General features: G+C 38.8%; 2 protein-coding genes and 1 non-coding gene across 3 annotated transcripts; 2 read left to right on the top strand and 1 right to left on the bottom strand.

Annotated features, from left to right (window-relative positions):
• Positions 1–233: 233 nt before the first annotated feature.
• Positions 234–1,181, top strand: LOC121991296 (lysM and putative peptidoglycan-binding domain-containing protein 2-like). Its single transcript, XM_042545309.1, has 4 exons — positions 234–368; positions 660–793; positions 946–1,027; positions 1,110–1,181. The coding sequence occupies exons 1-4, from the start codon at positions 234–236 to the stop codon at positions 1,179–1,181; spliced, it is 423 nt and encodes a 140-aa protein (XP_042401243.1).
• A 4,433-nt stretch (positions 1,182–5,614) lies between these two features.
• Positions 5,615–16,851, top strand: LOC121988550 (IAA-amino acid hydrolase ILR1-like 7). The gene is made up of 5 exons (XM_042542024.1): positions 5,615–6,007; positions 15,444–15,569; positions 15,694–16,008; positions 16,133–16,261; positions 16,345–16,851. The coding sequence occupies exons 1-5, from the start codon at positions 5,657–5,659 to the stop codon at positions 16,717–16,719; spliced, it is 1,296 nt and encodes a 431-aa protein (XP_042397958.1). The 5' UTR covers positions 5,615–5,656; the 3' UTR covers positions 16,720–16,851.
• A 2,198-nt stretch (positions 16,852–19,049) lies between these two features.
• Positions 19,050–19,123, bottom strand: TRNAV-CAC. Its single transcript has one exon. It is a non-coding gene; the product is annotated as a tRNA-Val (tRNA).
• Between the last annotated feature and the right edge of the window lie 7,973 nt (positions 19,124–27,096).

Below are 27,096 nucleotides of genomic sequence, written 5' to 3'. Positions count from 1 at the left end.
ATAGCAAGGGTCCGGATCATGGGAGCGTGCGTGACGGAGGTCAGGACGTAATCTGGAGTTCCAGATCTACTGATCTAGGTTACTTTCTGTTTCTCGATTTGTTTGCATTACCAATTCCTTCTTTTATTTTGATTTGTTCACCTTCTTCCACCTGCTTGCATCACCGATCGAAGAAACTGATATCATTCTAGGTTTTCTCCCCCATTTTTTTTTGTCGCATTCACCCTATAGCGATGGGATCTCTTTCCCATGAGAGAAAATATGATAACTTTGCTCCTCCCTCGTCTCCTTGTGCGTTGAAGTACATCGAGCATCATGTATCCAAGTTGGACACACTTGCAGGCGTCGCCATAAAGTATGGTGTTGAGGTAATTCGGATTTTTTTTTTACTAAATGTTGATCTTGTTTCAGAAATGAGGGGGGAAAAGTTTCTTTTGATGAATATTGCTAAAAAAATCTTGGTTTTACTTATTTCTCTTGAATCCTAAATCGGTAAATGTGTGATAACTATTAGATGTTGTTATTCTTTCTCTCCATTATGTAGTCCTTTGATTAATATTTGTCAATTTTTCATAGTTTTTCACTATTAGATCTTTCAAGCATCTAGTGACGAGTGTAGATTGGTTAGCACTGAGAGTGTTCTCTTTTGTTTATGAAAGATTGTAGATATCAAGAGAACTAATGGTCTAACAACAGATCTTCAATTGTTTGCTCACAAAATATTACTTATTCCTCTTCCTGGAAGACATCCACCATCTACTCTAATTCAGTGTAATGGTTCTCTCGATGACAGGTACTTTTTTCCATCATATTTTATGAGGATTAGTTTAAAGACAAATTAATTGTTTTTAGGTAGTAATCAACAATTGATGAATTCCCCTAGCATTAATAAAAGGGTATCTTGCAATGAGCAAAAGGATCATGATTCCACACCATAATATCTAGTCTGCTCTTCCTGATATTTGCAATGAGCAAAAGGATTATGAATTTTGGAGAGAGGAATGATCCTCCACACAAAGGAGAGAAGGTAATTGGTAAATAATGGTATTATTCACTTTAATAAATCTATCTAGTTTCCATGCTTTAGTCTTGTTTCTTTGGTTGAGTAGGAAGTTCTAGAAGGTGCTCCTTACTATTTAGCTGGTCAGGCATTCGTCATAAGTGGCACACTTGACAGGTAATCTAGTATCATTGCAAAAAATTTATATCTAATATGACACTGTAAGTTGTATCTCTTGGCATATTTGTTTGTTTTGGATTAAGATCCTATCTAGAAATATTGTGGAGTCATAGGATCTTAAGATCCCAATGCTTAACAAAATATTTATTGGAAAATTATATTTGGTATTTGTGATTTTATCATATGGATTATCTTTCAATATCGACAATATCATCTTGGTCGAAGGCGCCTTCCACAGTGAAGGTGCGGAGGCGCGTGGAGGCGCCTTCAACTCCCTTTGAAGGCGGCTCCAGCAGCACTTATAGCCATCTTTTGCTCTTCTGCTGCTCTGATCGCCTGGGTGATCATGGCCATCCGGGATAGGGCTCACCCGAACCCATTTCCCCGTCTTCTCCTCGAGCAGGTTTCCACTCTGACTTCTCATCCCTCAGAATGTCGTGCATGTCCTTTTTGCCCACTGGTGTACACTTCGGCAGTTCCTCGTCTCTCGGATGCACCGAACCCGTCGGCTCCCTCCCATGCCATCATTCTCGCTAGCTGCATCTTTTGCTCGACTTCTTGTGTTCCTAAGCTCCTGCACACTTAGACATAAGGTTCAAATATAACAGGACCTAACTTTAACTTAGTTGATCACATCAAAATTACCACGGGGTTCCAACACTTTGCGGCAGCTATCTCTGGCATGGATTGAGAGGCATCAGGGAGTGATGGTCTGGAGTCGTAACCAGGCTTCATTAGACTCTAGCGACGAGGAGGATGTTGTTGCTCCAGAGCCATCGCGTATGTCTACGGACAATAGGATTACCCACCTAGAGAAGATGATCCATCATGAGTTTTAGGGGTTTCATCAGGATATTTAGGGCCTTCGTCAGGATTGGGCTGATTCTCAGCAGCGTCATATCGCCATGTATGAGATGATGCAACATTAGGATTTGACGTACCAGGCTCCTCCTCCTCCTAGTGATGATGTTTAGGCGCGGTGTTTGACTCTTAGTTGGTGTCGAGAAACTTTTGGTTTAGACATGTTCATCCTCTATTTATCTCAAACGCCATAGACGCTCTTGTAGCACTTTGTATTTCATGTTTATTTCTCTTTGTGACTTTACATAGGCTTATGCTTTTGTATGACTTTTATGCCTATTAGTACTTATGTATGACTTTTTATGTTTATGTCTATTTTATAGTGTGTGAAATGCCTAAATTTCATAAGTTTGTGTATTGAGTAGTGCACTCATGTGTGTTTGCATCTCTAAAATACAACACACATCACTGCTAAAAATCTGATACTAGTCGATTGGCACAGGTACCAGTCGACTGAAACATTGGAATTAGACTCCTCTGAATTTACACCTTGAATCTTCCTAACTTGGATATATTTTATTGTGGCATATCATTCTGTCCCCTCGCACTTAGAGAGTATTTTGGATTAAGGGGGAGCTTAAGTTCTTAAATTTCTCAAAATATTTACACTTGCTTGAGGGGGAGTTTTGGTTTATGCTCCCTCTAACTTTTTGTTGTATGTCAAAGGGGGAGAAATAGATAGGTTAAGTTAGAACTTTCACTTTAAAAAGTTGAACTCTATGATCATGATTTTCATATACATACATTATGCCTATACTTTATGATTATTGCATATTTAAAGACCTAACTTAAACAATTTGTCAAACATAAAAAAGGAGAAGATTATTGGTGCGATCTTGCTCCAGGTATTATTTACTTTTGATGTTTGGTTAAATAAGTTTAAGTTAGGCAATATTGGTGATCTAACATAAATGTTGAGTAAGCAAGTACAAAAAAAAAAGCCCAGGTATGAAGACTTGGCAAGGAAAGTCCAAGAAAATAGTCTTGGCGGATGAAGTCTGGAAGCGTGGCTCTTAGCGGTGAAGTCCTAGAGGTGCGACCTCTTGGCAAAAGAAAACTTAGCATGATGAAGACAAAGGAAACACTTGAAGGCAAGCACAAGGATGAGGAGCCATGAGTTCGGAAACATCCTAAGGACGCGAGACTGATAGAAGATGCTTAAAAGTATAAGTCTAGGCTAAATGTATGTTTCAAGTATGAAAGATCATATTTGAAGTGTTGTGCTCTTATACTAAGAAGTATCAGTCGACTGGTTCTTGCACCAGTCGATTGATACCCGATCCTAAAACGAACAGTGAGTTGCAGTCAGTTACCAGTCGACTGGTAAGTGACTGTTATATGCTGACGGCAGGAGATCCCGCAAAATCTTAAGTGTCGTTGAAGTCCATCACTTGACTGATATGGACAGCAGTCGACTGATGTCAGGAAAAATATAAAAACTATTCTTGAAGTTTGGAGAAAAAACACTTGCTATTCTAACCTTCAAAGCTCTCCAAGTGATCTCCAAGTCTACAGATTCTCAATCTCTTCCTCCCAAATTCATTCTTTAATTTTGTAAGAGGAAGATATCACTTTATAAGGGTTTCTCTACCTTCATGTTTGATTCAAAAAGGAGAAGAGCATAGTGAAACTTGATCGTGTGTGTGTGGACTCTTGGATTATTCACCTCAAGAAAGTAGAGACCAAGTAAATTGCAAAGAGTTAGCATTGTATTATTGTTTTCATTTTTGTCTTTCCTTTGCTTTTGATTCTGCTAACAAGTTGTAGGCAAGAAATCGAAGAAACGCTATTCACCCCCTCTAGCCAGACACAAAGGTCCCAACAATGATAACGTTTAAATACACACTTGTTTCACAACCAACAACTTGTGCTAGGTTGCAATCGTAGTTTCGTGATTGTATCCTGAGAAACAAACGTCCATCATTACCTCGTAACATCATTATTGATTGATGTCCATAATAAAGCAAGTTCTAGTTTTCTCTCTTTTAATTTATTCGGTATCTCATTAGACTTGTTTATTATATTTGAATTGGATCTTGTGATATTTAGTTTGTAATGTGAATATTGTGCTGTTTAGTTCTATAATATAAACTGTTGTAATAACCATCATTTGTGGTGATTTATTGATTGTTATACTTTGTGTAAAAGGGAAAACGTTAAAATGTGAAGATTTTGGCAAAAATGTGCCAATTTAGCATCGTAAATTTATAATTCCATCGCTATTTATTGTAAAAATAGTTCGTGACATAAACCTTAATTTTCTGTCGCTAATGTGATATTAGTTAAACAGGAAAATTACACTATTAGAAGGGACAAATTTATTTTAAGGAAACTGTATTAAACATAGGCCTTGACATCTCAATTTCCCACTCGGGCTTGGCAGTCAGGATGTGGCTTCCTGTCTCAGTGACCCGCTCGGGCTCGAGTTCCCGACCACTCGATAGCAGTCGGTCCACTCGGACTTTGGAGCTCTCTTGTGACTCAACACTCATCCCACTCGACACGTAGATGAATTGACACTCAACACTCAATCACTCCGAGTAATCAACCTCGCTTCCTGACTAGTCGAACTTCACTCTCAAGCACTCGTCGCTCAAGCAGTAGCGATTCATTCAGACTCAACCTAGTTGATAGTGGGCAATCAAGAGATGTAACCACTCAATTTCCCACTCGGACTCAACGGTCAGGATATGACTTCCTGACTCAGTGACCCGCTCGGGCTCGGGTTCGAGTTCCCGACTACTCGACAGTAGTCGGTTCACTCGAGCTTTGGAGCTCTCTGGTGACTCAACACTCGTCCCACTTGACACGTAGGCGAATTGAAACTCAACACTCAATCACTCCAAGTAATCGGCCTTGCTTCCTGACTAGTCGAAGTTCGCTCTCGAGCACTCGTCGCTCAAGCAGTAGCAATCCATTCAGACTCAGCCTAGTTGACAGTGGGCAATCGAGAGGTACAACCACTCGGGAAGCACTCGGATCGCCTAGACGTCGTGACACTCAGCATTCGACCAACCACATCTCACTCGGGCTAGAACAAGTCCACTTGGTAGCTAGTCTGGTAGACAACTACACAATCGGCTCGGCAGTTAAGACAAGCTGACAGTTAGGTCTAACCCAGCCGAAATTGACCTATTAAAAATCATTAATTGAGGCTATCTTGATAGAGAAGTTTGATTTTAATTTATATTTTCAATTCACAAGTCGTCCTTTAACAAAGGTATACTTTTTTATTTATATCATTAAAAGATGTCCTTTTAAAATATATTAAAATAACAATTCATTCATAATTTTGTTTTTTTAAAATGCTCCTTTGCAATTCATAAAATGTTTTTGTACGTTAGGTTGGCTATGAATATTTAATTTTAAATGTCAATTAATTTATTCTTTTTCAATTTTAATTTTATAATGATATGAATTATTCTAAATTCCACGGTATGTAGTAAATCATCACTTAAACGCTAATTAATACGAGTAATTTAAAATAACATTGTGAAGTTAATTATTAAGATAAGTATTAAAATTAATATATCTATAATTATGTGATTAGTTTGGAATGATATATTTGCCGTATTAAATGTTGTAGTGGGCGATGGGCCGTCGACTTTCGATTCCATGGCTTCGTCTTCCTCTTCTCTTCTCGGACCCTCCGTCCATCTCCTCCTCCTCCTCCTCCTCCTCTCCTCTGGCTTGGGGGGCTTTTTGATATCCGGTCTCGAGCTGCTCGAATCGGCTCGATCGCCGGAGTTCTTCGACTGGCTGACGACCCTCCGCCGGCGGATCCACCAGCACCCGGAGCTCGCCTTCGAGGAGTTCCAGACGAGCGAGCTAATCAGGTCGGAGCTCGACGCTCTCGGAATCCGCTACACTTGGCCGGTCGCCAAGACAGGGGTCGTTGCCTCCGTCGGCTCCGGCGCTGGTCCCGTTTTCGCCCTTAGGGCTGACATGGATGCGCTCCCGTTGCAGGTAAGCGAGAACCCGACCTAATTCGGATACATTTCCATGGGGATTTTGGTTTCTGGGTTTGAAGCAGTTAAAAGAAACAGGGTCGGTAAATGAGATTTTTGACGCCATTAATGTGTTAGTGTTTGAAACCCTAAATCGACCGGCCATCTAATCTAGATGATTCACCATTGACCACATCATATAGATTTGATTGCCTGTTCGTTGAAAGATGCAACAAAATATAAGATTGAGATTAGCAAATGAAACTTTTGCTGTTTCGTGAACCAAATTATGCCGAACACAAACTTGAATTTGATGAAAAAGCTTGAACCAATTAGTAAGAAACAGAAAGTTAACTTATATGCTCAAAACATGGTACTAACTCAAGTTCTTATATGTCTACTTCTGAAACTTCTTAAGTGGATGGAGTGTGTTACACTTTAAGCTGGAAAGTGCCTTGATGGTGAACCAAACTTAAAGTGCCTTGAGGGTGAACCAAATTTGATTGTGTTGTGGTGTTCTTATTATAACATTATGGAAGTCTATCAAGAATATTAAATTGGCTTGGCCCTCTATTGCGTAAAGAGAATGGCAACACCTCTCAATCTCTAACGCGAATGAAAAGGAAGAGAAAGAGATCACGCAGAGCAATGAGACAAAGATGCGCAAGAGGGAGCAAACATGAGGAAGAAGAAGAAGAAGAAGAAGAAGAAGAAAAGTTATCGTGGTTTGGTGGCGTGCCTACTCCACAAAAATGGCCGAACCTTTATTAGAATTCTCTCTACACAAGATAATCACATTCAATGATTCTCATCATCCAATAGGTTTTCAATGATCCTCATGATCCAATAGGTTTTCAATGATCCCTATAAATAGTGCCTAAACTCTAGACCCAATAAAGTCGTAACAGAATTCTGTTACGAAAAACCTTAACAAATTTTTCTTCCATGATGCCCATTGAATTGATCTTCATCCAAATATGAGTCACCTGCCAATAATTTCCACCTTGGCGAATATTCACCCCTTCGAAGAATACGAGTATCTGAACAAAACTCCACCTAGATCTCTTCCTTCCACATGTTTACAACATTGTGTGAACCTTCTCAAGTTGAATTTCCCCGGAAGCAATCAACTCTCTGATCTTGTGAAACCTCATATTAATGTGCTTGGTTCTTGCATGATACACCTAATTTTTATCTAAATAGATAACACTTTGACTATCGAATAACAACTTGACTCTATCTTGTTGAACGCCAGTTCTCTAACCAACCCTGTAAGTCATAAAGCTTTCTTCGCTGGTTTAGCTACTGCCATGTACTCCAACTCCATTGTAGACAATGCAACAATAGATTGTATCATAGATTTTCAACAGATAGGTCCTCCTGCTACATTGAACACGTATTCTGTAGTAGTCCTTCTACATAGCCTACATCTACGTATCCAACAACTGAAGGATCTTCCGATTGTCTACTGAATATGATGTCATAATCAGTTGTATTTATGAAATATCTAAAAATTCACTTCACTGCATCCCAATGTGGTCGACCAGGATTTGAGAGAAACTTGCTCACCATACTAATTGCTTGCGCTAAATCTGGTCTGGTGCAAACCATGGCATACATCAGACAACTAACTGCACTGGCATAAGAAACTTTTAACATCTCTTGGATCTCGTCATCCATCTTTAGACATTGTGTACTGGATAACTTGAAGTGATGTGCCAAGGGTATGTTCACCGACTTTACATTCTTCATGTTGAACCTATCCAACACCTTCTCCACATAGCTACATTGAGATAACCAAAATCTCGCTGCAGCTCTATCCCTATGAATCTTCTTGGCTTCTTCCAAATCTTTCATGTCAAATTCCTTGCTCAGTAGCCTCTTCAATTTATCAACCTCTTTCATCTTCTTTGCAACAATGAGCATATCATCTACGTATAGTAGTAAAAAAATCAGTGATTCATCTTCAAGGCTCTTCACATATATATAACAATCATACTCACATCTCCTATATCCATTTTGAATCATGTATGAATCAAAACGTTTGTACCAGTGCTTAAGAGATAGTTTCAATCCATAAAGCGATTTCTTCAACTTGCAAACCAACTACTCTTGTCCGGGCGGATTGAATCCCTCAGATTGTGACATAAAAATCTGCTCATCCAAATTTCCATGAAGAAATATCGTCTTCACATCCATTTGCCCTGCAAATCGTAATGTGTCACCAAAGTCAATACCGCTCTAATTGGTGTATGTCTTACTATTGGAGAGAAAATTTCTTTATAGTCAATTCATTTTCTCTGTGAATACCCCTTTGCTATCAACCAGGGTTTTTAATAGTGGCGAATAGCGCGCTACATAGCGCGCTATCGCGTGCTACGATCAGCGAACGCTCTGCAGCGTTTGCTGATTAGCGATCGTCCCAAATAGCCCACGCTATTCGGGACAAAAGCGTAGATAGCGCACATAGCGTGCGCTATCATGCCTTAGCGGCCCATAGCGGACGCTAGAATTGTAAAATGCTTACACAATAGGTAGGGCAAAGGCGTTGAATCGTGACCGTCGAGATAGGCAGAGGCGAAGGTAGGGCAGAGGCGACAGGCGGCGATTGGCGAGCAATAACTTGCAAGAGGCGAGCGGCAAGCAGAGACCTAGCAGCGGTGTGATCGGCGGACAACAAGGCGAGCGGCGAGCAGTGACCTGTGAGCGGCGGCGAGGGACAACGATTGGAGGTAAGCTTTTCTCCTTCCTTTCGTTTTCTTCGTTTTTTCTTTTTTTTTCTCTCTAAGGAGCAAAGATTTCGCGAGTCGGGTACCTGGATCAATCCAGACCCTGGATCGAACTCGATCGATCCAGGGTCTGGATCGATCCAGTGATCGATCTCGATCAAGACGCCCTGGATCGATCCAGACCCTTTCTGTTCGAACAGAAAGGATCTCGATCGATCACAGGATCGATCTAATTCCTTGGATCGATCTTCTAGATGCCTTGATTGATTTCCATTTTTTTCTAATTAATTAATTATTTTTTTTGATTTTTTTCTTTTGTTTTTCTAGGATTTTGATTGTCTGGTTAGAATTTGCAATGTCTACGAATTTGTCAAAAAAAGATATTGGTTGGAAATATTGTTATCAAAATGAAGGGGAAAAATATGTTCGGTGCAAATTTTGTCATCATATATCGAATGGAGGGATTACTCGTTTGAAAGAACATTTAGCTCAAACTCATAAAGGGGTTGCACCTTGTGTTAGTGTTCCGGATGATATTAAGAAAGAAATTAGAGAAACACTTGACAAAATTAGAGCATCTAAAAGCAAACAAACTGAATTCTTACGAGAGATTGGTGAAGGTCCTAGAGTATGAGTACGCAATCATCAAAAGTTGGAAGTGTAGGGGGAAATTCAATTGGATGTTCTGGTAGTGGTGAATCAAAAGGTAAAGGTACCCTTCATGGATTTGTTAGTTCTGAACCTCAACAAACAACTCTAAATTCGACATACAAAAAAGATTTACCGGTTGATGTGAAGCGTAGAGTTGGTCGTTTTATATACTCTGCCGTACTTCCGTTTAATGTTGTGAATAATTCTTATTGGTTGCCTATTGTTGAGGGCATTGCGGAATATGGAAGAGGGTTCAAGCCTCCTTCAATGCATGAGTTAAGAACTTGGATACTTAAAGTTGAGGTTGATGACATCAACCTAATATATGAGGAGCATAAAAAAGCATGGAAAAAATATGGATGCACTATTATGTCCGATGGTTGGACGGATGGAAAGAATAGAAGTTTGATTAATTTTTTGGTAAATAGTCCCGCCGGCACTTTCTTTTTGAAATCTATTGATGCATCAACTTCTATTAAAAATGGGGAATTGATCTTTAAATATCTTGATGATGTTGTTGATGAGGTGGGAGAGGAAAATATAATTCAAATTGTCACGGATAATGCTTCGAAATGCATTAAGACGGGGAAAAAAATTATGGAGACTAGACATAGAATTTGGTGGACACCTTGTGCGGCGCATTGCATTGATCTAATGTTGGAGGATATTGCAAAGTTGAAGATTTTTTTTGACACAATTGAGCAAGCTAAGATGGTTGTGAAGTTCCTTTATGGTCATGGGACTATACTTTCTTTGATGAGAAAGTATACAAACGGTAAAGAAACTCTCATTTTGCTACTTCATTTCTCACTCTTCAGAGTATGTATAAGGTTAAAAGGCCACTTGAACAAATGTTTACTTCCGAAGATTGGGTTAGTTCACCACTATCTCAAACAACTCAGGGGAAGGTCGTGAAGAGAATTGTTATTAATGATCCCAACTTTTGGCCACATGTTGCATTTTGTGTTAAGAGTGTTGTTCCTCTTGTAAGTGTGTTAAGGGAAGTTGATTCGGAGGAGAGATCGACCATGGGATATATTTATGAACTTATGGATAAGGCAAAAGAGACAATAAAATTTAATTGTGGGGGAGTTGACAGAAAATACAAGCCCATTTGGAAAAAAATTGATTCACGATGGACTCCACAACTTCATCATCCTCTACACACGGCCGGGTACTATTTGAACCTGCAATTGCGTTATGAAGAAAGATTTTCTGATTGTGATGAAGTTAGAGATGGATTGTATACTTGCATAGATAGGATGTTGTCTTCTGATGATCGTCTTAAAACAGACATCCAATTGGACTTGTATAATAAAGCTGAAGGAGAATTTGGAACTCCAATAGCAAAACGAACAAGAATGTTGCGAACTCCGGATAAAATTTTCTTCTTGTAAACGTTCTTGTAAAATTATACTAGCATTCATATTTTAAAATTATGTACATTCTTGTAATTTTTTTTTTAATGTTATTACTTATTAGTCTCGTGGTGGGAACGTTTTGGAAGTAAGACACCCGAGCTTATTACATTTGCAATTCGAGTGCTTGGTCTCACTTGTAGTGCTTCGGGATGTGAAAGAAATTGGAGCACTTTTGAATCGGTGAGTATTCTAAGTTTCTAACTTTACTTGAATTTTAATTGTTTTATAATTTTCATATCATTGTTTATTTTAAATTTTTTTATATATGTTTTCTTCTTTGTAATATTAGATTCATACAAAAAAGAGAAATAAGCTTGAACATGCAAAGTTGAATGCGTTGGTGTTTGTGAAATATAACTTCAAGCTTAGGGAGAGAAGCATTAGGAGGAGAGACAAGATTGATCCCATTGTGGTTGATGAAATTAATTCGGATGATGAATGGATAACTGAGAAAGAAGGTTCAGTTCTCCCCGTAACTACTAAATGGCTTGAAGATGATGAATTGTTTGAAAGTGATCCTATTGTGAGTGTGTCGTCGGCTACCTTTGAAAGTCTTTTCGACTCAGATAAGCGAATCGAAGATGTTGAGGATATAGTTGAAGTTCCTCCTACGAATTCAAAAAAAAGAGTGGTTGAAAATTCAAGTAAGCACTAAGCATATGCAAATTATTTATTTATATCTACTTCACCTATAATTGATTCTTAAATGTCGTATCTCTTATATACTAGGTGGAAGCAAAGACAAACAAGCAAGGTTGAGTCTTGTTGATGTGGAAGATAATCATCTTGATGCTGAAAATTATGGAGGAGTAATTCTAACAACTTTTGATAGTGGAAATTTTCCAACAGACACTATTGATGATGATAGTGATATAGAATTGGATGATATAGATTATTTTTAGGTTATGTTGTTTTAATTATAAGACTTTTTAAATTGTTGTTATGGGATTTTTTGACATGTAATGAATTATTATGATTAATTTTAGGTTATGTTATTTTTATTTTACTTATATAAGTATATTTTATTTTTTTTTTAATTTAAACATTGACGTGCACGAAAAGCTTGCGCTATACGCTTCGCTATTTACGCTACGCGATGACAAGACAAAAACGCTATGAACCAACGCTACGCGATTTAGAACACTGCTATCAACCAAGTCTTAAACTTCACTTCTTCCTTTGTCATTGCTTCTTTCTTCTTGAATATCCACTTGCACCCTATAACTTTCTTTCCTTCAAGAGGTTCCACTAGATCCCACATTTGGTTCTTAGTGATAACTACTTAAGATACCAAGTCTTTGAATCCGTATTTTGTGGGTGGTTTTACCTCGTTTTGCCACCAGCTATAGTGTGATGTTTCGTGTGTTCTAAGCTAAAATCATTGGAGTCTAGTCTCTAACTCCAGTTGTACAATATCTTTCTTCATGTTGCTATGTGGTGTTTCCTTTCCTTCTTCCTGAGTACGCTGTAACATAGCCTTCTCGTCAAATACCGCATCACCACCTTGTTTGCCTTAGGATCCTAAAGCTTGAAACCTTTAACTTCTTTCTGATACCTCAAAAAAATACACTATTTTGACTTCGCATCTAGCTTTGATCTTTTCTCACTAGATATGTACATATATGCTAGACATCCAAAAACTTGAAGATGAGAGTAATCTACTCGATTCTCTATCCATACTTCCTTTAATACTTTTCCTTGTAATGCTGCCCTTGGTGATCTATTAATAAGATAACATATCATGTTAACCGCTTCTGTTCAAAAATTCTTTGCTAGCCCTACATCCAACATGAGATATCTTGCCTTCTCAATAATTGTTCTGTTCAACCTTTCTACCATTCTATTCTGCTGAGGTGTCTTGCGAACCGAGAAATGTCTCATTATTCCATGCTGCTCACAAAATTCTTGAAACTTGGAATCTGTGTACGGAGTCTCATTGCCTAATCTAAGGCATTTGATCTTCCTTCCTGTCTGGTTCTCCACTTCAGTTTTCCACAGTTTAAACTTTGCAAAAGTTTACAACTTGTGATGCATATAGTATACCCAGACCTTTCGTGAGTAATCATCAGTAGAACTCACAAAATACAAGTGCCCTCCAAGTGATGCTACACTGGTTGGTCCATAGATCTGTATGTACATAGTCCAGAATCCCCTCTATCTTGTTTGTTGTCATCTTGAATTGCACTTTACTCTGTTTCCCAAGAACATATAATTTGTAGAATTCAAGCTTGCAGGTTTTAACACCCTTCAACAAATCTCTATTGTAAAGTTCTAGCATCTCATGTTCACCTATATGCCCTAGTTGCATATGCCACAAGACAGTACTGTCTAATTCAGACTCCATGAGGCGACTCTACTATAATTGTAGTCTCTATCAACTTATAGATGTTCCTTGCTAACTTTTGCCCTTTTATTATCGTCAGAGCTCCCTTGCTGACTTTTATTATCCGGTTCACTGATTTGTAACTACAACTAATATCATCTAGTGTGCCTAGCGAGATCAAGCTCTTCCTTAGCTCTGGTATATATCTGACATCACATAGGGTTTTGATCACACCATAAAACATATTGATTCTTACATATCCTATGCCGATAACTCTGCATGACGCATCATTTCCCATAACACTGAATCAGAATTCACTACCCTATAGGTGTCAAATCACTCTTTGTTTAGAGTCATGTGATATAAACATGCAGAGTCTAAAATCCATGCATCCGTCAATTGCTCCGAGCTCGGCATAACTGATAGCATATCTCAATCACCGCTCTCTTAATTTTCTTCTTCAACTATGTTTGCAGACTTTACCGAACTACCTTTGTTCTCTGCAACATGCTTCTTTTTCTTTGGACAATTTCTCTTCATATGACCTTTGCCTCTACACTTCTAGCACATGATCATATTCTTCCTTCTCGACTTAGAATGAGCTTGTCGTATTCTTCCTTCTCGACTTAGAATGAGCTTGTCGTTACCCGATTCATGTCGAGATTTGTTCCTACCACACTCTTGGTTGCTATTTACCACAAGTCTTTCTCCATGAGAAACTTCATCATTTGGTTTCTTCCTTTAGTGAAAACCTAGCAATGCACCCGTGATCTCCTCCAATTTAAGAGTTTTCTTACCCCACATCAAAGTAATAACCAAATTCTCATACGTAGGAGATGAAAGTAGAGAATTCAACAAAATCTCGATCTTCACATCAACCCACTTCAGATTGCTCACCATTTAGTTGAATACGTTGATGTGCTGGCTCAGATCGGTTCCCTCTGTCATCTTTTGTCCGAATAATTTTTGCTTAAGATACAGTTTGTTTGTCAATGACTTTAGCATGTATCGGCTTTCCAGCTTTTGTTAAACTGTTACCAATGACTTCTCGTCCATGACATGGTACATCACATCATCCGTATGACAAAATCTGATTGTTGTCATGAAGTTCTTCCCAATCCGATCTCTCTATGCTTTCTGGTTTCCTTTCTCCTAGCACCTTCATTATGCCTTATTGCACAAACAAGTTCTTGACCCTTCTCTGCCATAATCCGAAGTTCTTGGTTTCGTCAAATTTCATCATATCAAACTTCGTAGAAGTCGTCTCCGACATGTTGAAGAAATCCATAAAAATCTCGCTTTGATACCAATTATTACGCAAAGAGAGGGGCGACACCTCTCAACCTCTAATGTGGAAGAAGAGGACGAGAGAAAGAGATCGCGCAGAGCAATGAGACAAAGACGCTCAAGAGGAAGCAAACACAAGGAGGAAGAAGAAGAAGCGAGGAAGAAGAAGAGTTACCGTTCGGCGGCATGTCTACTCCACAAAAATGGCCGAAGCTTTATTAAAATTCTCTCTATAAGAGAATCACATTCAATGATTCTCATGATCCAATAAGTTTATAATAATCCCTATAAATATTACCCCAGAATTTTGTTATGAAAAACCGCAATAGAATTCTATTATAAAAAATCGTAACAAAATTTTGTTACAAAAGATCTTAATAGATTTTTCTTTCATGACGCTCATCGCATTGACCTTCATTCAAATATGAGTCACCCATCAACCCCCTCATTTCGAGATCATAGCCAGCCAGATGAGCACTACAAAGTGTTCAGTAGAGCCCAATTTTTTAGCTGGATTCAGTTTGCCAAAGGTGGATGCAGTTGGGTCAAGGTGGGCAGGAACTAGTTGGGCTTGCTTGAAGTTGATGTTGGCCAAGGTGAACTAGAGGCTGGTAAGGTCCGCTTGGCATAAATGTGACTAGGCTATAGTGAATGGACTGGTCTGAAGTGAGGTTTGGCTTGCCCAAGGTGTGAGTTGAAGGTGATTAAATAGGCTGTAAAACCATGTAGCCTTCCTCCTAGGAAAGATGGAAGGAACCTTTCTAGCTTATGTTTATTGGATATTAAGTAGAAGATGCAAATTTGCTTTTATGATGATCATTCACTTTGTGAAATTTTCTGCAACTAGCTATTTAGATTCTCGCTTGCTTTGACATATAGATTCAGTGATCATATATATTCAAACAATTTACTGATGCATTCACTCTTCAAAACATTCTTTTTATAACTTCAGTTGATGTGAATCATCTTGGATTGTCAATATAGTGTGTTTTTTTTCAAAAAGCAAGAAATTATAGTCACTGTATCCTTATTATCCTCTTGAAGGAACTTGTGAACTGGGAGTACAAGAGCAAAGAAAGTGGGAAAATGCATGCTTGCGGTCATGATGCTCATGTAACCATGCTCCTTGGTGCAGCCAAGCTGCTTCAAAATACTAAAAGTGAACTGAAGGTACATCTATGACCAGAAAATTGATTGATAAAGCCATGTTTTTGCGACAAGATCATAATGAATTATCATTACTGCATGATTTTGCGATTCTTACCAAACTTGTATATGTCTATTGTGCTTGAAGGGAACAGTTAAACTTGTTTTCCAACCAGGGGAAGAGGGTCATGCTGGTGCATACCATATGTTGCAAGAGGGTAAACTGGATGACATAGAGGCAATCTTTGCTTTGCATATCAACCCTGCACTCGCTACTGGCCGAATTGCCTCCAGAGCCGGCCCTATTCTAGCTGCATCAGGCCGATTTGAAGCGATAATTAAAGGAAAAGGTGGCCATGCTGCAGCTCCACATGCAGCAATTGATCCGCTAATTCCTGCATCATTTGCAATCCTCAGCCTTCAGCAGCTCGTGTCGCGAGAGACAGACCCTCTTGATAGCAGAGTAGCTTCAGTTTCAGAAATTGAAATTTACCAGATCGTTTTATTTAACAACTATTGCAGTTTCCCCAATCCTTCCTTTTGGTATTATTTGTTTATAGTATAAATGACACTAATTTCTGTCACAGGTGGTATCGGTAGGATTCATAAAAGCTGGAGATGCTTACAATGTCATTCCAGAGACAGTGGCTTTTGGTGGCACATTTAGGAGCACAACCACTGAAGGTCTGATTGAACTATCAACGAGGATCAAGGAGGTAAACATTTCACATACCCTGACAACGAACTAGTAGCACAAAATGCAATGGCTGATTCTCTTTCTACTCGTGCTTACTTGCAGACTATCGAGAGACAGGCTGCCGTTCACCGTTGCACTGCCTTAGTGGACTTTTTGGAGCAGAAGCTCATACCATATCCTGCGACCGTGAATGATGAAGGGATCTATGCTCATGCTAAGACAGTGGGGGAGAAATTGGTCGGTTATGCCAATGTCCTTGAGAGCCCGTTTGTCATGGGGGCCGAGGACTTCAGCTTCTTTTCACAGAGGATGCCGAGTGCCATGTTTTGGCTCGGAGTTGGAAATGAAAGCTTAGGGCCACCCCAGCCATTGCATTCTCCCTACTTATTCCTCGATGAGCAGGCACTTCCTTTGGGAGCCGCGCTCCATGCCGCGGTTGCATTGTCCTATTTGGAACAACATTCAGCAAAATTGTGAGGGGGGTTCTCTGTCCCTTCGAGTTTCAGTTGTTAGTGTACTTAATCATGGGGTTTATAAATAAGCTTATTTCTCTAGGGCAGCAAATGGAAAGATGTTTATAAATTATAAATAAGTTTGATACTTGCCGTACCTTGATAAGTGGTAGCTTAAAGGAACCTATGTTTATAATGATACAACAATGTTCAGTTCATCCATTGCCACCAATGAGTTTACCAGCAAACTCATTCTGTGAATTGCTGCAATAAAGATTTCAACCTTTCCGATGCAAAAGACGACAGTAGAGTTAATAGCAGTATTCAACAACAGAGACAATGAATAAAAGTGTGCAAGAAACAAATTCAGCACCAATACGTCCTTCATCCCAGCCAATAAACCTCAGTTGATGAGTACGTATCTCTTGTTCCTTGACTCGATCAGGGGGGCCGATCAATGGAGTTCGCTTTCCTTGTGGGCGTGAGCAGTCGGATTTTGAGTAGGAGACGCAAGTCAAAAGGTACCCCTAATCCATTTGCTTTTCATCAAGGAAGGAGCCATCGTACTGGTCTATACTACCAGAATCAATTTGGCCAGCACAAGTTGAACATGCTCCAGCTCGGTATAAGTATGGAAGCTCCACTCCGGCAGTCTAGGCTGCGCCGAGTATGTATGTGCTGTCGGAAGCTTGAAACTCATGCTCGACCCCCTCTGGGCCAATGAGTTTCACCTTGTAAACAGCCACAGCGGATGCCCTGAAGCCACTGCTGGATGCCTTCCTGAAGGCAAGATGCTTTTGAAATGCACTTCCAGGAGCTCAGTGAGGATGTGCTCTTGATCAGCAGATAAGAGGGCTGGAGCTTGAAATAACCTCCACTCAGTGTGCAAGCACATGAGATAGGAATAGTGGACATGGTGATAAGCTGAAAAAGATGGACAGAGGAACTAATCAAGCCATATTTGTGAAGGAGAGATGAATGATTGTAAATAACACTTGAAGAAATTGCTGCAATAAGGCCTGGGAAGCTGTTGGCGAAGTTCCGAGCCTAGTTTACCAGCCTTCACCGAAATGGAGCCAGCGACTTTCGCCTTGTCTAAAGACTACTTCAAGAGTTACACCAATGCCGTAACTGTACATGGCATTGCACCAAACATTGGACAATCCAAAAGAATATTTAAAAAAAAAACATTTTCCGTGAAACAAAAAGAAACAATTAATAATACCTACTTAACATCTAATGCGTTTGTCGATACTAGAATCTAACTCTCAACCCAATATCATTCTAGTCGGTGGCATGTAAGACCCAACAATGGATACACCAACCATTTCTACCCGTCTTGTCATTGAAGATAATACCAGGACCCACAACACCCTCCAGGCCGCTCTGATCTATGGTTGGATAATAAGATATGTATATTATCATTTATTATTAAAATTTTCTTTACACCTTTCAAATAACTATATTTTTGCAGTAACTATAGATCCTTAAGTGAAAGGTGTAAAGAAAATTTTAGCAATAAATGATAATATGCATATCTTAGGGATCTATAATTATTAGATTTATATTGGAGTGAGATCTTATTTAAATGGTCATTATATTAAGGTAAAATATTCTTCTTAATTGATCTATTTGTATTTTTTCGTGAGGTCAATAATACAAGACCCTTTACCATGCTCGATATCACATTTTACACCTATAGTTATTTCATTAATGCTCCTGTGATGATAAGCAGTGGGATGTTTTTAGGGATATGATATGATGATAAGCGGTGGACCATTTAAGGGTTTAAATTTCACAATGCACATCATATGTAGGGACTTGTAAAAAATTTTATGAGGTTGGGTCATCCATTATGACCCCATCTAGGCTCTCTGCTATGCCTTAATGTCGGGTGAAAAATTAGATAACAAGAATTGGATACTGGATTATTAAAAAAAAAAAATGAACTCTCTAAGCAATAAGGGTTTAAATTACCCATGATACATTACAGTTCGAATTATATATGATACTAAACTATCTATCCATTTACACTTCTCAATTCATCTGGGAGTTGATGAAAAAATTTTATAGGACCACTGGAATTAATCAGGTAAGAAGGGGATATCTGTATTACCTTATAGTAATCTGATTTATACTAGGTAAAACTGAAAAAGACAACTCCTATTATCTTTTGAAAAATATAACGAGGTGATATTTTATTTTTGAAAACAAAAATTCTTTTAAAAAAATAAATATTAACGGGTGAATGGTAAGACAACAATCGTTATACTAATATATGGTTGCTAAATGTCAGTACATCTGATTGTCAGTGCGAACCGTGCAGGCTAAAAAAAGATGAAGGAATTTTAAAAATGTCTGAGCCCAGGTTCGAACTGGGGACCTTTAGTGTGTGAGACTAACGTGATGACCAACTACACCACCCAGACAATATTATTAAATTTTAAATATATTAATAATTAAAGTTAACTGAGATTGACCTTTCATCTCATCGGTTCAGATCGTGATTCGCTACTGGACTGAGCAAATTTGACTTGAGCTCGTTTTTGACCTCCACTGGCAACTACACTTTCAGTTTGATTCCTATAAGTTGCCTGAGTCATAAGAAAAGTGCGTTTTATATCTGGTTTGCAAATGTTCGATGAAAAAAGTGCAGAAAATAGGCAGCGGTGGGGTTCAACTTGCTCTTATTTTCAACTTGTTCTTACCAATGATCTACCCTCACTCGTAATCTTTGATGTGAATGCATCTTCATCTTCATTCTCGAAAGTTTAGCATCTCTCAATCTCCAAATTTTCATGTAGCTGAAACAAAGAATTTTTCTCTTTGCCTTTGTCATTCCTCTCAATTGAGGCAATTGAAGATGAATCTTCGTGAAACTTCACCAATTTACTTTAAAGTTCTTTGACATTTTCATAATCTCTAATTTGGTTCAAAATATTACTTGACAATAAATTGATCGATAATTTGATCACTTTGTCATTTGCCTCGCATCTTTTGATTTTTTTCTTGCTCCATTTGCTCTTCTTGAGAGTTTTTCCTTTGTCATTTGTTGGAGCTTGAAAATATTCTATTAGAGTAAACCATTACTCTATCTCCATCATTAAGAAATTTTCAATTCTTGATTTTCAAGGATCGAATCTTGTCGATACGAATGGTGCAGGCACTCTAGTATCATATCCGAGTCCATCTCAGAAATTCATCTTGAAGTTGAGTTATCTAGATGATAATCTTTGACTTGTTGATTTTATGGCTTCAACTTTTTCTTCTTCCTCTAGCTCGTTGCACTTTTCGGCGATGAGTTCGTGAAGAGTGATCTCCTTCTGATATCATTTGTTGGGACGGTGAATAGCTCGCTCGCTTCGATGAAGTGATCTTGCAGTGGAAAACATAAAGTGAAAGATTCTCCAATGTTAACACAAGGATTTACTTAATTTGTATCCACTTCCTTGAGGTAACTAATCCAAAGATCTGACGCTTTCTCACACATACACTATAAAAGAGCTCATTCTCGAAAAGAATCCAGAGGCGAAAAAACTTTGTATAAGCTTGCACACAAAGAAATACAAGAAGAAGAGGATGAGAAGCTAATACAAATAAAATCTTACAAGATTACAACAATGAAACGCTAGCTTGCTCTCTTTTTACTTGAAACCACGTCTTGACATTATAAAAAAAATAGGATTTTGGGGACAAATTTAAAAAAAAAAATCGTTGCAAATTTTTTTGCGACGAATTTTGGGACGAAAATATAATCGTCGCTAATCTGTCGTTGCTAATTTTTGCGAGGAAAAGCTGAAAATTCATTGTAAATTCTCCGACGAATTTTATTTTCGTCCCAAAATTCGTCGCAGATTTGGGATGAAAATCTCATTTTGTTGCGAAAAAGCTCGGTCAAAAAAATTTACGACAAAAATAGATTTTCGTCCCAAATCTACGATGAATTTTGGGACGAATCTGGATTCGCCCCCAATTTGGGACAAATCTGGGTTCGTCCCCAATTTGGGACGAATCTGGATTCATCACAAATTTGGGACAAATCCAAATTCGTCCCAAATTTGGAACGAATCGAGATTCGCCCCAAATTGGGGACGAACCTAGATTCGTCCCAAATTCGTTATTGATTTGGGATGAAAATCTAGAAAAAATTCAGCAAGAAAACAAATTTACAATCGCAGATTTGCGACGAAAATAAATTTTTGTCCCAAATCTGTGACAAATTTTGGGACGAATTTAGATTCATCCCAAAATTCGTCCCAAATATCATCCCAAATTTATGATAATTTTGCAACGAAAATATTTCATCACAAATTTTATCCCAAAGCAAGAAAAAATTCCAACATCTCCCCTCTTTTTTCTTTTATCCTGTTTACATATTTACATATCAAATACATCAACACATTCAATTAAACATATTCAAAACATCCATATCAACATCCCAAGAAGTCATTCAAAATTAAACATATCATATTCATACACAAATAAACAATATCCAAACAACAAGTCATATAATATCCAAAATACAAAGGTCAACCAGTCATAATCCAAACAACAAATCTAACAAGACATCCAAAGCAAAAAAATAAAAAAACAAAAAAAACAAAAAAAGACAATACAAATCGTCATCCCGAGCTTCATTTGCCTTTTTTTTCCTTTCTTCTTTTCCTGCGTTAAATTACAAATAAATAATAAGTAACATTTATAACAAAAAAAAAAGTATCTAACATACCAATGATATATATATCTAGATTTTCGTTGATAAATTTGTTGCAAAATTGCGATGAAAATAATTTGTTGCAAAATTTCGTCCCTAAAAATCTATTTTTTTGTAGTATGATCAACTTGAAAATGTGCCAACACTTTACTCTATGTCTCCGAGAACTTGCCGTATGTGGTTGAGAAACTGTGTGTGTGAGAGAGAGAGAGAGGAGAGAGAGAGAGAGAGAGAGAGTTCTGCTTTGAAATGTCCAAAAAACCTTTTTCAAGGGTTCTTTGATGTCTCTCAATTGATTCAGCTTCTCCCTAATCAATTATCACAACATCTGACCATCCAACACCTACAGAATAACTCTTTTTTCGAACCCTAATTGATTAGTGAGTCATCCTAATTTATTAAGAGAACCTTAATCGATTATGCAACTCTCTATTTGCTCGCAAAAAGGCCTTAATTGATTAACCTAATCAATTAAAAGTCTTAATTGACTGCCTCAATGGATTCCCTCTCCTCGTGATAAAACACTGCCTAATCGATTAACCCAATCGATTAAAAGTAGCTGAATCGATTAGCCAATCGATTCAGCCATATTTTCGCGAATCTCCTGACCGTAATCAATTGATCCAATTAATTGATTAGGCTCGACCTAATTGATTGACCAATCGATTCGGGTCCTTTTTGTGTTCTCGCAAGAATCTCCTAATCGATTACCTAATCGATTAGTTTATGGTCAATCGATTGCCCAATCTTAACTTATTAATCCAAGTCTAGGGTTTCTTGGCCCAACATTCGGTCAACCGTGATTTGTTGGGACTTCTTCACCAAGTGTTCGGTCAATCCTTTGACCCACTTGGACTTTTCTTCTAGTGCCAAGTGTCTGGTCCTCCATGACCTATTTGGATTTCCAAACACCATGTGTTCGATCAACATTTGACCCAGCTAGATTTTTCTTCTTGTGCCAAGTGTCCGGTCCTCCATGACCTACTTGGACTTCCAATCACTAGGTATTCGGTCAACCTTTGTCTCACCTAGATTTTTCAATGTCTAGCTTCACTCATCCTGATTTCACTCACCGGGATTTCCTTATTACCTAGCATCACTCACTAGGGTTTCCCAACTGTCTGACTTCACTCACCAGGACTTTCTAACTGTCTGACTTCGCTCACTTGGACTTTCCAACTGCCTGCTTCACTCACCAGGACTTTCCTATTGTATGGCTTCACTCACTAAGACTTTCCCACTACTCGACTTCACTCACTAGGACTTTTCTACTGCTTAACTTCACTCACTAAGACTTTCCAACTGCATGGATTCACTTACCAAGACTTCCCTGTTGGATTGCTAAGACGCTAAAAGGGGGCTAAATTGCATTCGCCGCTTATTCGAAAGTCACAAGAATATGCAACAGAAAAGAATCATGAAAATGCAAATGCTAACACAAATAGTTTTACTTGGTTTGGAGCCTTCGACGACTCCTACTCCAAGGTCCGCCCACTCGTTGAGTGCTTTCGTTGGGCAATCACTATCAGTTCGAATATTTGAGTTACAAAATTTGAGTACACGAACTGTAAAGTAAAAGATTACCGACAAGAAGAAAGTATGAACAGAGTTCCTTAATCGTCAATTGTCAGAGCAACTTTTCAAGATTTTTGGAGTCTTCTCAGAGTAGTGCACAAGAACGAAAGTTGTAGCAAATGTTGTATTGAAACTGCTAGTCGAAGCCTCCTTTTATAGCCTCATCCGGGTGCCTAGATCCCCGCCTAGGTGCCCGGACCGTGTTGACTTGGTGAGCCCTCGTCGAAACTTCATTCTCGAAGTTTATCCATCTCCGAGGCCCGAACTCCCTCCGAGTGCCTAGACCGCTGACGTGTGTCGGCTAGTCGTTACGCTCCAACTCAGTGCGAAGATTAAATTTCCCTTGTCCGGGTGCCTGGAGTTACTCCAGGCGCTCGGACCGCCCGGGTGCCTGGCTAGGCACTCACCCGGGGTGCTCCTCGTCACAAGTTACCGAGACGCCGAGACTAACTCCGAGCACCTAAATCCCTTCCAAGTGCCCCAGACCTTCTTTTCTACAATAAAGAGTTAATCCAAGCAAACAAAAACTGTCCTACGAAATAAAGTTAACACATTAAAAATACAATTAATTTATGATTTAGATCATATTTTTTTTTAATCAAGATTTAGTCATAGTATAACGCTCAAGATCTCATAATGTGAACTACTTTTATGTAAATAGATAAATCGTTAGATTAATTTAATTAGATGATTTATCTATTTTAATTTAAATAAATGGTAACTAAATAAGTAAAAAAACTAAGAAGTTAATGAATTCAAAAAGAAAAAAAATAATAAATACTGAAAAGTTACGGAATTTAAAATATATAGGATGGCTGAGCCTTATCTACTTCGTATTAAAACCAAAGAAAACCAAAAAGGCAGCAAAGGCAAAGGGAAACGGCAGTCGCCGTGGTCGTCCTCGCCAAAACACAGCAAGAAAAAAAAAACAAAAACAAAAGCATGCGGTTCAGGAGCTCGGATCAAAGACTCTCCGCTAGTCCTCCTTGTCTCCTCGCACCAAGGATCGAGATTCGAGCGTTTTTAACGCAAAAGCACTTTTTAAACTCTTCTTTGTTGCTCTTTGATCTACATCATTCAAGTTATATTATACATGTTTATAATATTATGCATGGAAAACTAGCTTATGTATTTACCCATGATTTTTTTGGAATTTTTTACACGATCTAACCAAGCTCTTCTAGGTTCTTTCAGGGGTATGCTAAAAAGATCAATTTTAAACAATTATGGAATTTTATGAATTTTTTATGATATATTTTATGGCTATGTTGCATGCATGGTTTAAAAGAAAAGGGCATGATATTATTTGCACTCTTCAAATTATATTATGCATGATTATAATGGTATACATGGTAAGCTAGTAGCTTGTGCCTTTACTCACGTTTTTATGATTTTTACATGATTTGACCCAAGTCTGTTGGATATTGGGATCTTAAATGGATCAAAACGATTTTGAGGAAGGAAGCCATCAATTGTTGAAAGTCGTAATTGACTTCAAAATTGAAATCTACGATTCACGTAAATAGATTTAGACTATTAATTTGCTCAAAACCGATTAAGGGTGAATGAGAAATTAATGTTTAAAGTCGGCCCAAAATAACATTTATTATTCATTAATAAAGTGCATGGGAGAATAGTCCTACATCGGAAATTCTCGATGTGTATTCTTTACTTATTAATGAAGATGTGTTAATGGAGTTAACAAAAAAAATAAAAAGGACAGGTGCTCCCTTAGCCCAAGGCGAGCAGGTGCTCGCACCTGTGAGCCCGCCACCCGCCACGTGCGCAATGAGCGCTTTGTAGGCGCACTTTGCACTTAGGGTCACAACTCCTCAGATCTGATGGATGAGATTGAAGTGGGCTTGGTGAAGGGTTACAACCCTTCAGAATGGATGATCTAGATCGATCCAGCCCAAGGAACACATCCACTCACCCAAAGGACAATCAAACCTCTTCTTTCAGTATAAATAGAACCCTCCAGATGATGGAATATTCACTAAATTCACTTAATCCTCTCTTCTCTTCCTCAAGCATTCATCTCATCTTGTGCATTCAAGAGTCCAAGAAGTCTACTAGAAAGTTCGCTGGTCTCGGAAGTCGGAGTGCTACGATTCCGAGACGTTCGTCGTCGTTGTATCTTGGGAACGAATTGCAACAATCCGTTAAGCACTGTAGCGGAGCAATATCGTTTACGGAGATAGTGTCGAACATTAGCCTCGACAATTAGTTTGCATACTCCAGAAGCTACCCGGGACTAACAGTCGTAAACGATATTTCGTGCAAACTGATATGGCTACCAACGACATTCCGACCGCCGTTCTGACCGTCGTTCCGACAACCATTCCGCACGGAGAAAAGCCGGAGAAATTCACCGGAATCGACTTCAAAAGATGGCAGCAGAAGATGCTGTTTTATCTAACAACGCTAAACCTTGTACGGTTTTTGCACGAAGACACGCCAGCCGCTACGGAAGGTAGTAAGGCTGCTAGCGACGCATGGTCTCACGGAGATTTTCTGTACCGCAATTATATACTCAACGCCTTGGACAACACGTTATATAACGTATATTGTTCTCTGGAGACGGCGAAATCTGTGTGGGAATCCCTTGAGAAGAAATACAAGATCGAAAATGCTGGATTGAAGAAATTCATCGTCGGTCGGTTTCTGGATTTCAAGATGGTGGACTCAAAAAGTGTCTCATCTCAAGTCCAAGATATGCAATTAATACTGCATGATCTGGACGCTGAAGGCATGAAGCTGAACGAGACATTCGCAGTTGCTGCGGTAATTGAGAAGCTCCCTCCGTCCTGGAAGGATTTCAAGAATTACCTAAAGCACAAGCAAAAGGAGATAGGGCTGCAAGACCTGATCCTGAGGCTACGAATAGAGGAGGATAATCGAAAGTTATCCGACTCCAGAGGAACCAAGCGGACTATAGACGAAATGTCCAACCTGGTCGAGCCGAACGCTAAAAAGCCGAAGCAGTTCAAAAAGAAGGCTCAAGCAAAGAAGTTCAAAGGGTCCTGCTATAACTGTGGAAAGGCAGGACACCTGTCCAAGGACTGCAGACGCCCAAAGAAGCCAACCAAGGGGCCAAAGGATGCTGCGAATCATGTCACAACCTCTCTTGAGGACTTGGATCTCACTGCGGTTGTATTTGAAGCCAACTTGGTGGATACCAACCCGAAGTAGTGGTTCATTGATACTGGAGCAACTCGTCATATCTGTTCCGATAAGGCGATGTTCTCCAAGTATACTCCGATAAATGGCAGGAAGCTCTATATGGGTAATTCCACGACGTCGCCAATTGTTGGACTCGGAAAGATTGTTCTGAAGATGACGTCCGGAAAGGAGCTAACACTCATTGATGTACTCCATGTTCCCGACATCAATAAGAACCTAGTTTCTGGAGCGGCATTGGTCAAGGCCGGATTTAGGCTAGTGTTCCAGTCAGACAACTTTGTACTTACGAAGAATGGTGTCTTCGTAGGAAAGGGGTACCTAGAAAAGGGTCTATTCAAAATGGTTGTAATGCCTGTACTCCGAAATTTTGATGGTAATAAAATAAATGCTTCCAGCTATGTTGTTGAGTGTTTTAATTTATGGCATGATCGACTCGGACATGTGCATAATAATACTCTCAAACGTCTCGTCAAATTAAAATTATTACCAAACGTCAATGTTGACGGAACACACAAATGTGAAGTGTGCGTGGAAGCGAAAATGATGAAACTACCTTTTCATTCGGTGGAAAGGACAACAACTCCTCTAGAGTTGATACATAGTGATCTATGTGACTTGAAATTTGTGCAAACTAGAGGAGGTAAAAAATATTTTATTACTTTTATCGATGACTGCACAAAGTTCTGTTATGTCTTTCTTTTAAGAAGTAAAGATGAAGCCCTAGAGGCGTTCAGAACCTATAAAACAGAAGTTGAAAACCAACTTGACAAACGAATTAAAATAATTCAAAGCGATAGAGGTGGAGAATATGGTGCACCGTTTGATGAATTTTGTACAGAATCTGGCATTATCCATCAAACAACGGCGCCTTACTCACCTCAATCAAACGGTGTTGCCGAACGTAAAAATTGGACACTAAAAGAAATGATG

This window comes from Zingiber officinale, chromosome 6B, assembly GCF_018446385.1.
Source record: "Zingiber officinale cultivar Zhangliang chromosome 6B, Zo_v1.1, whole genome shotgun sequence".
Classification (NCBI taxonomy): domain Eukaryota; kingdom Viridiplantae; phylum Streptophyta; class Magnoliopsida; order Zingiberales; family Zingiberaceae; genus Zingiber; species Zingiber officinale.
Note: the sequence above shows the minus strand (reverse complement) of the source record. Positions and strands in the feature narration are given on the sequence as shown.

Bases quoted from the DNA above. Each gene is read 5' to 3' on its own strand.
- LOC121991296 (XM_042545309.1), top strand. From the start codon at position 234: ATGGGATCTCTTTCCCATGAGAGAAAATATGATAACTTTGCTCCTCCC. The intron at 369-659 runs GTAATTCGGATT...TGTTTATGAAAG, and splicing joins CCATAAAGTATGGTGTTGAG to ATTGTAGATATCAAGAGAAC. The intron at 794-945 runs GTACTTTTTTCC...CATAATATCTAG, and splicing joins AATGGTTCTCTCGATGACAG to TCTGCTCTTCCTGATATTTG.
- LOC121988550 (XM_042542024.1), top strand. From the start codon at position 5,657: ATGGCTTCGTCTTCCTCTTCTCTTCTCGGACCCTCCGTCCATCTCCTC. The intron at 16,009-16,132 runs GTAGCTTCAGTT...TTTCTGTCACAG, and splicing joins CAGACCCTCTTGATAGCAGA to GTGGTATCGGTAGGATTCAT. The intron at 16,262-16,344 runs GTAAACATTTCA...GCTTACTTGCAG, and splicing joins TATCAACGAGGATCAAGGAG to ACTATCGAGAGACAGGCTGC.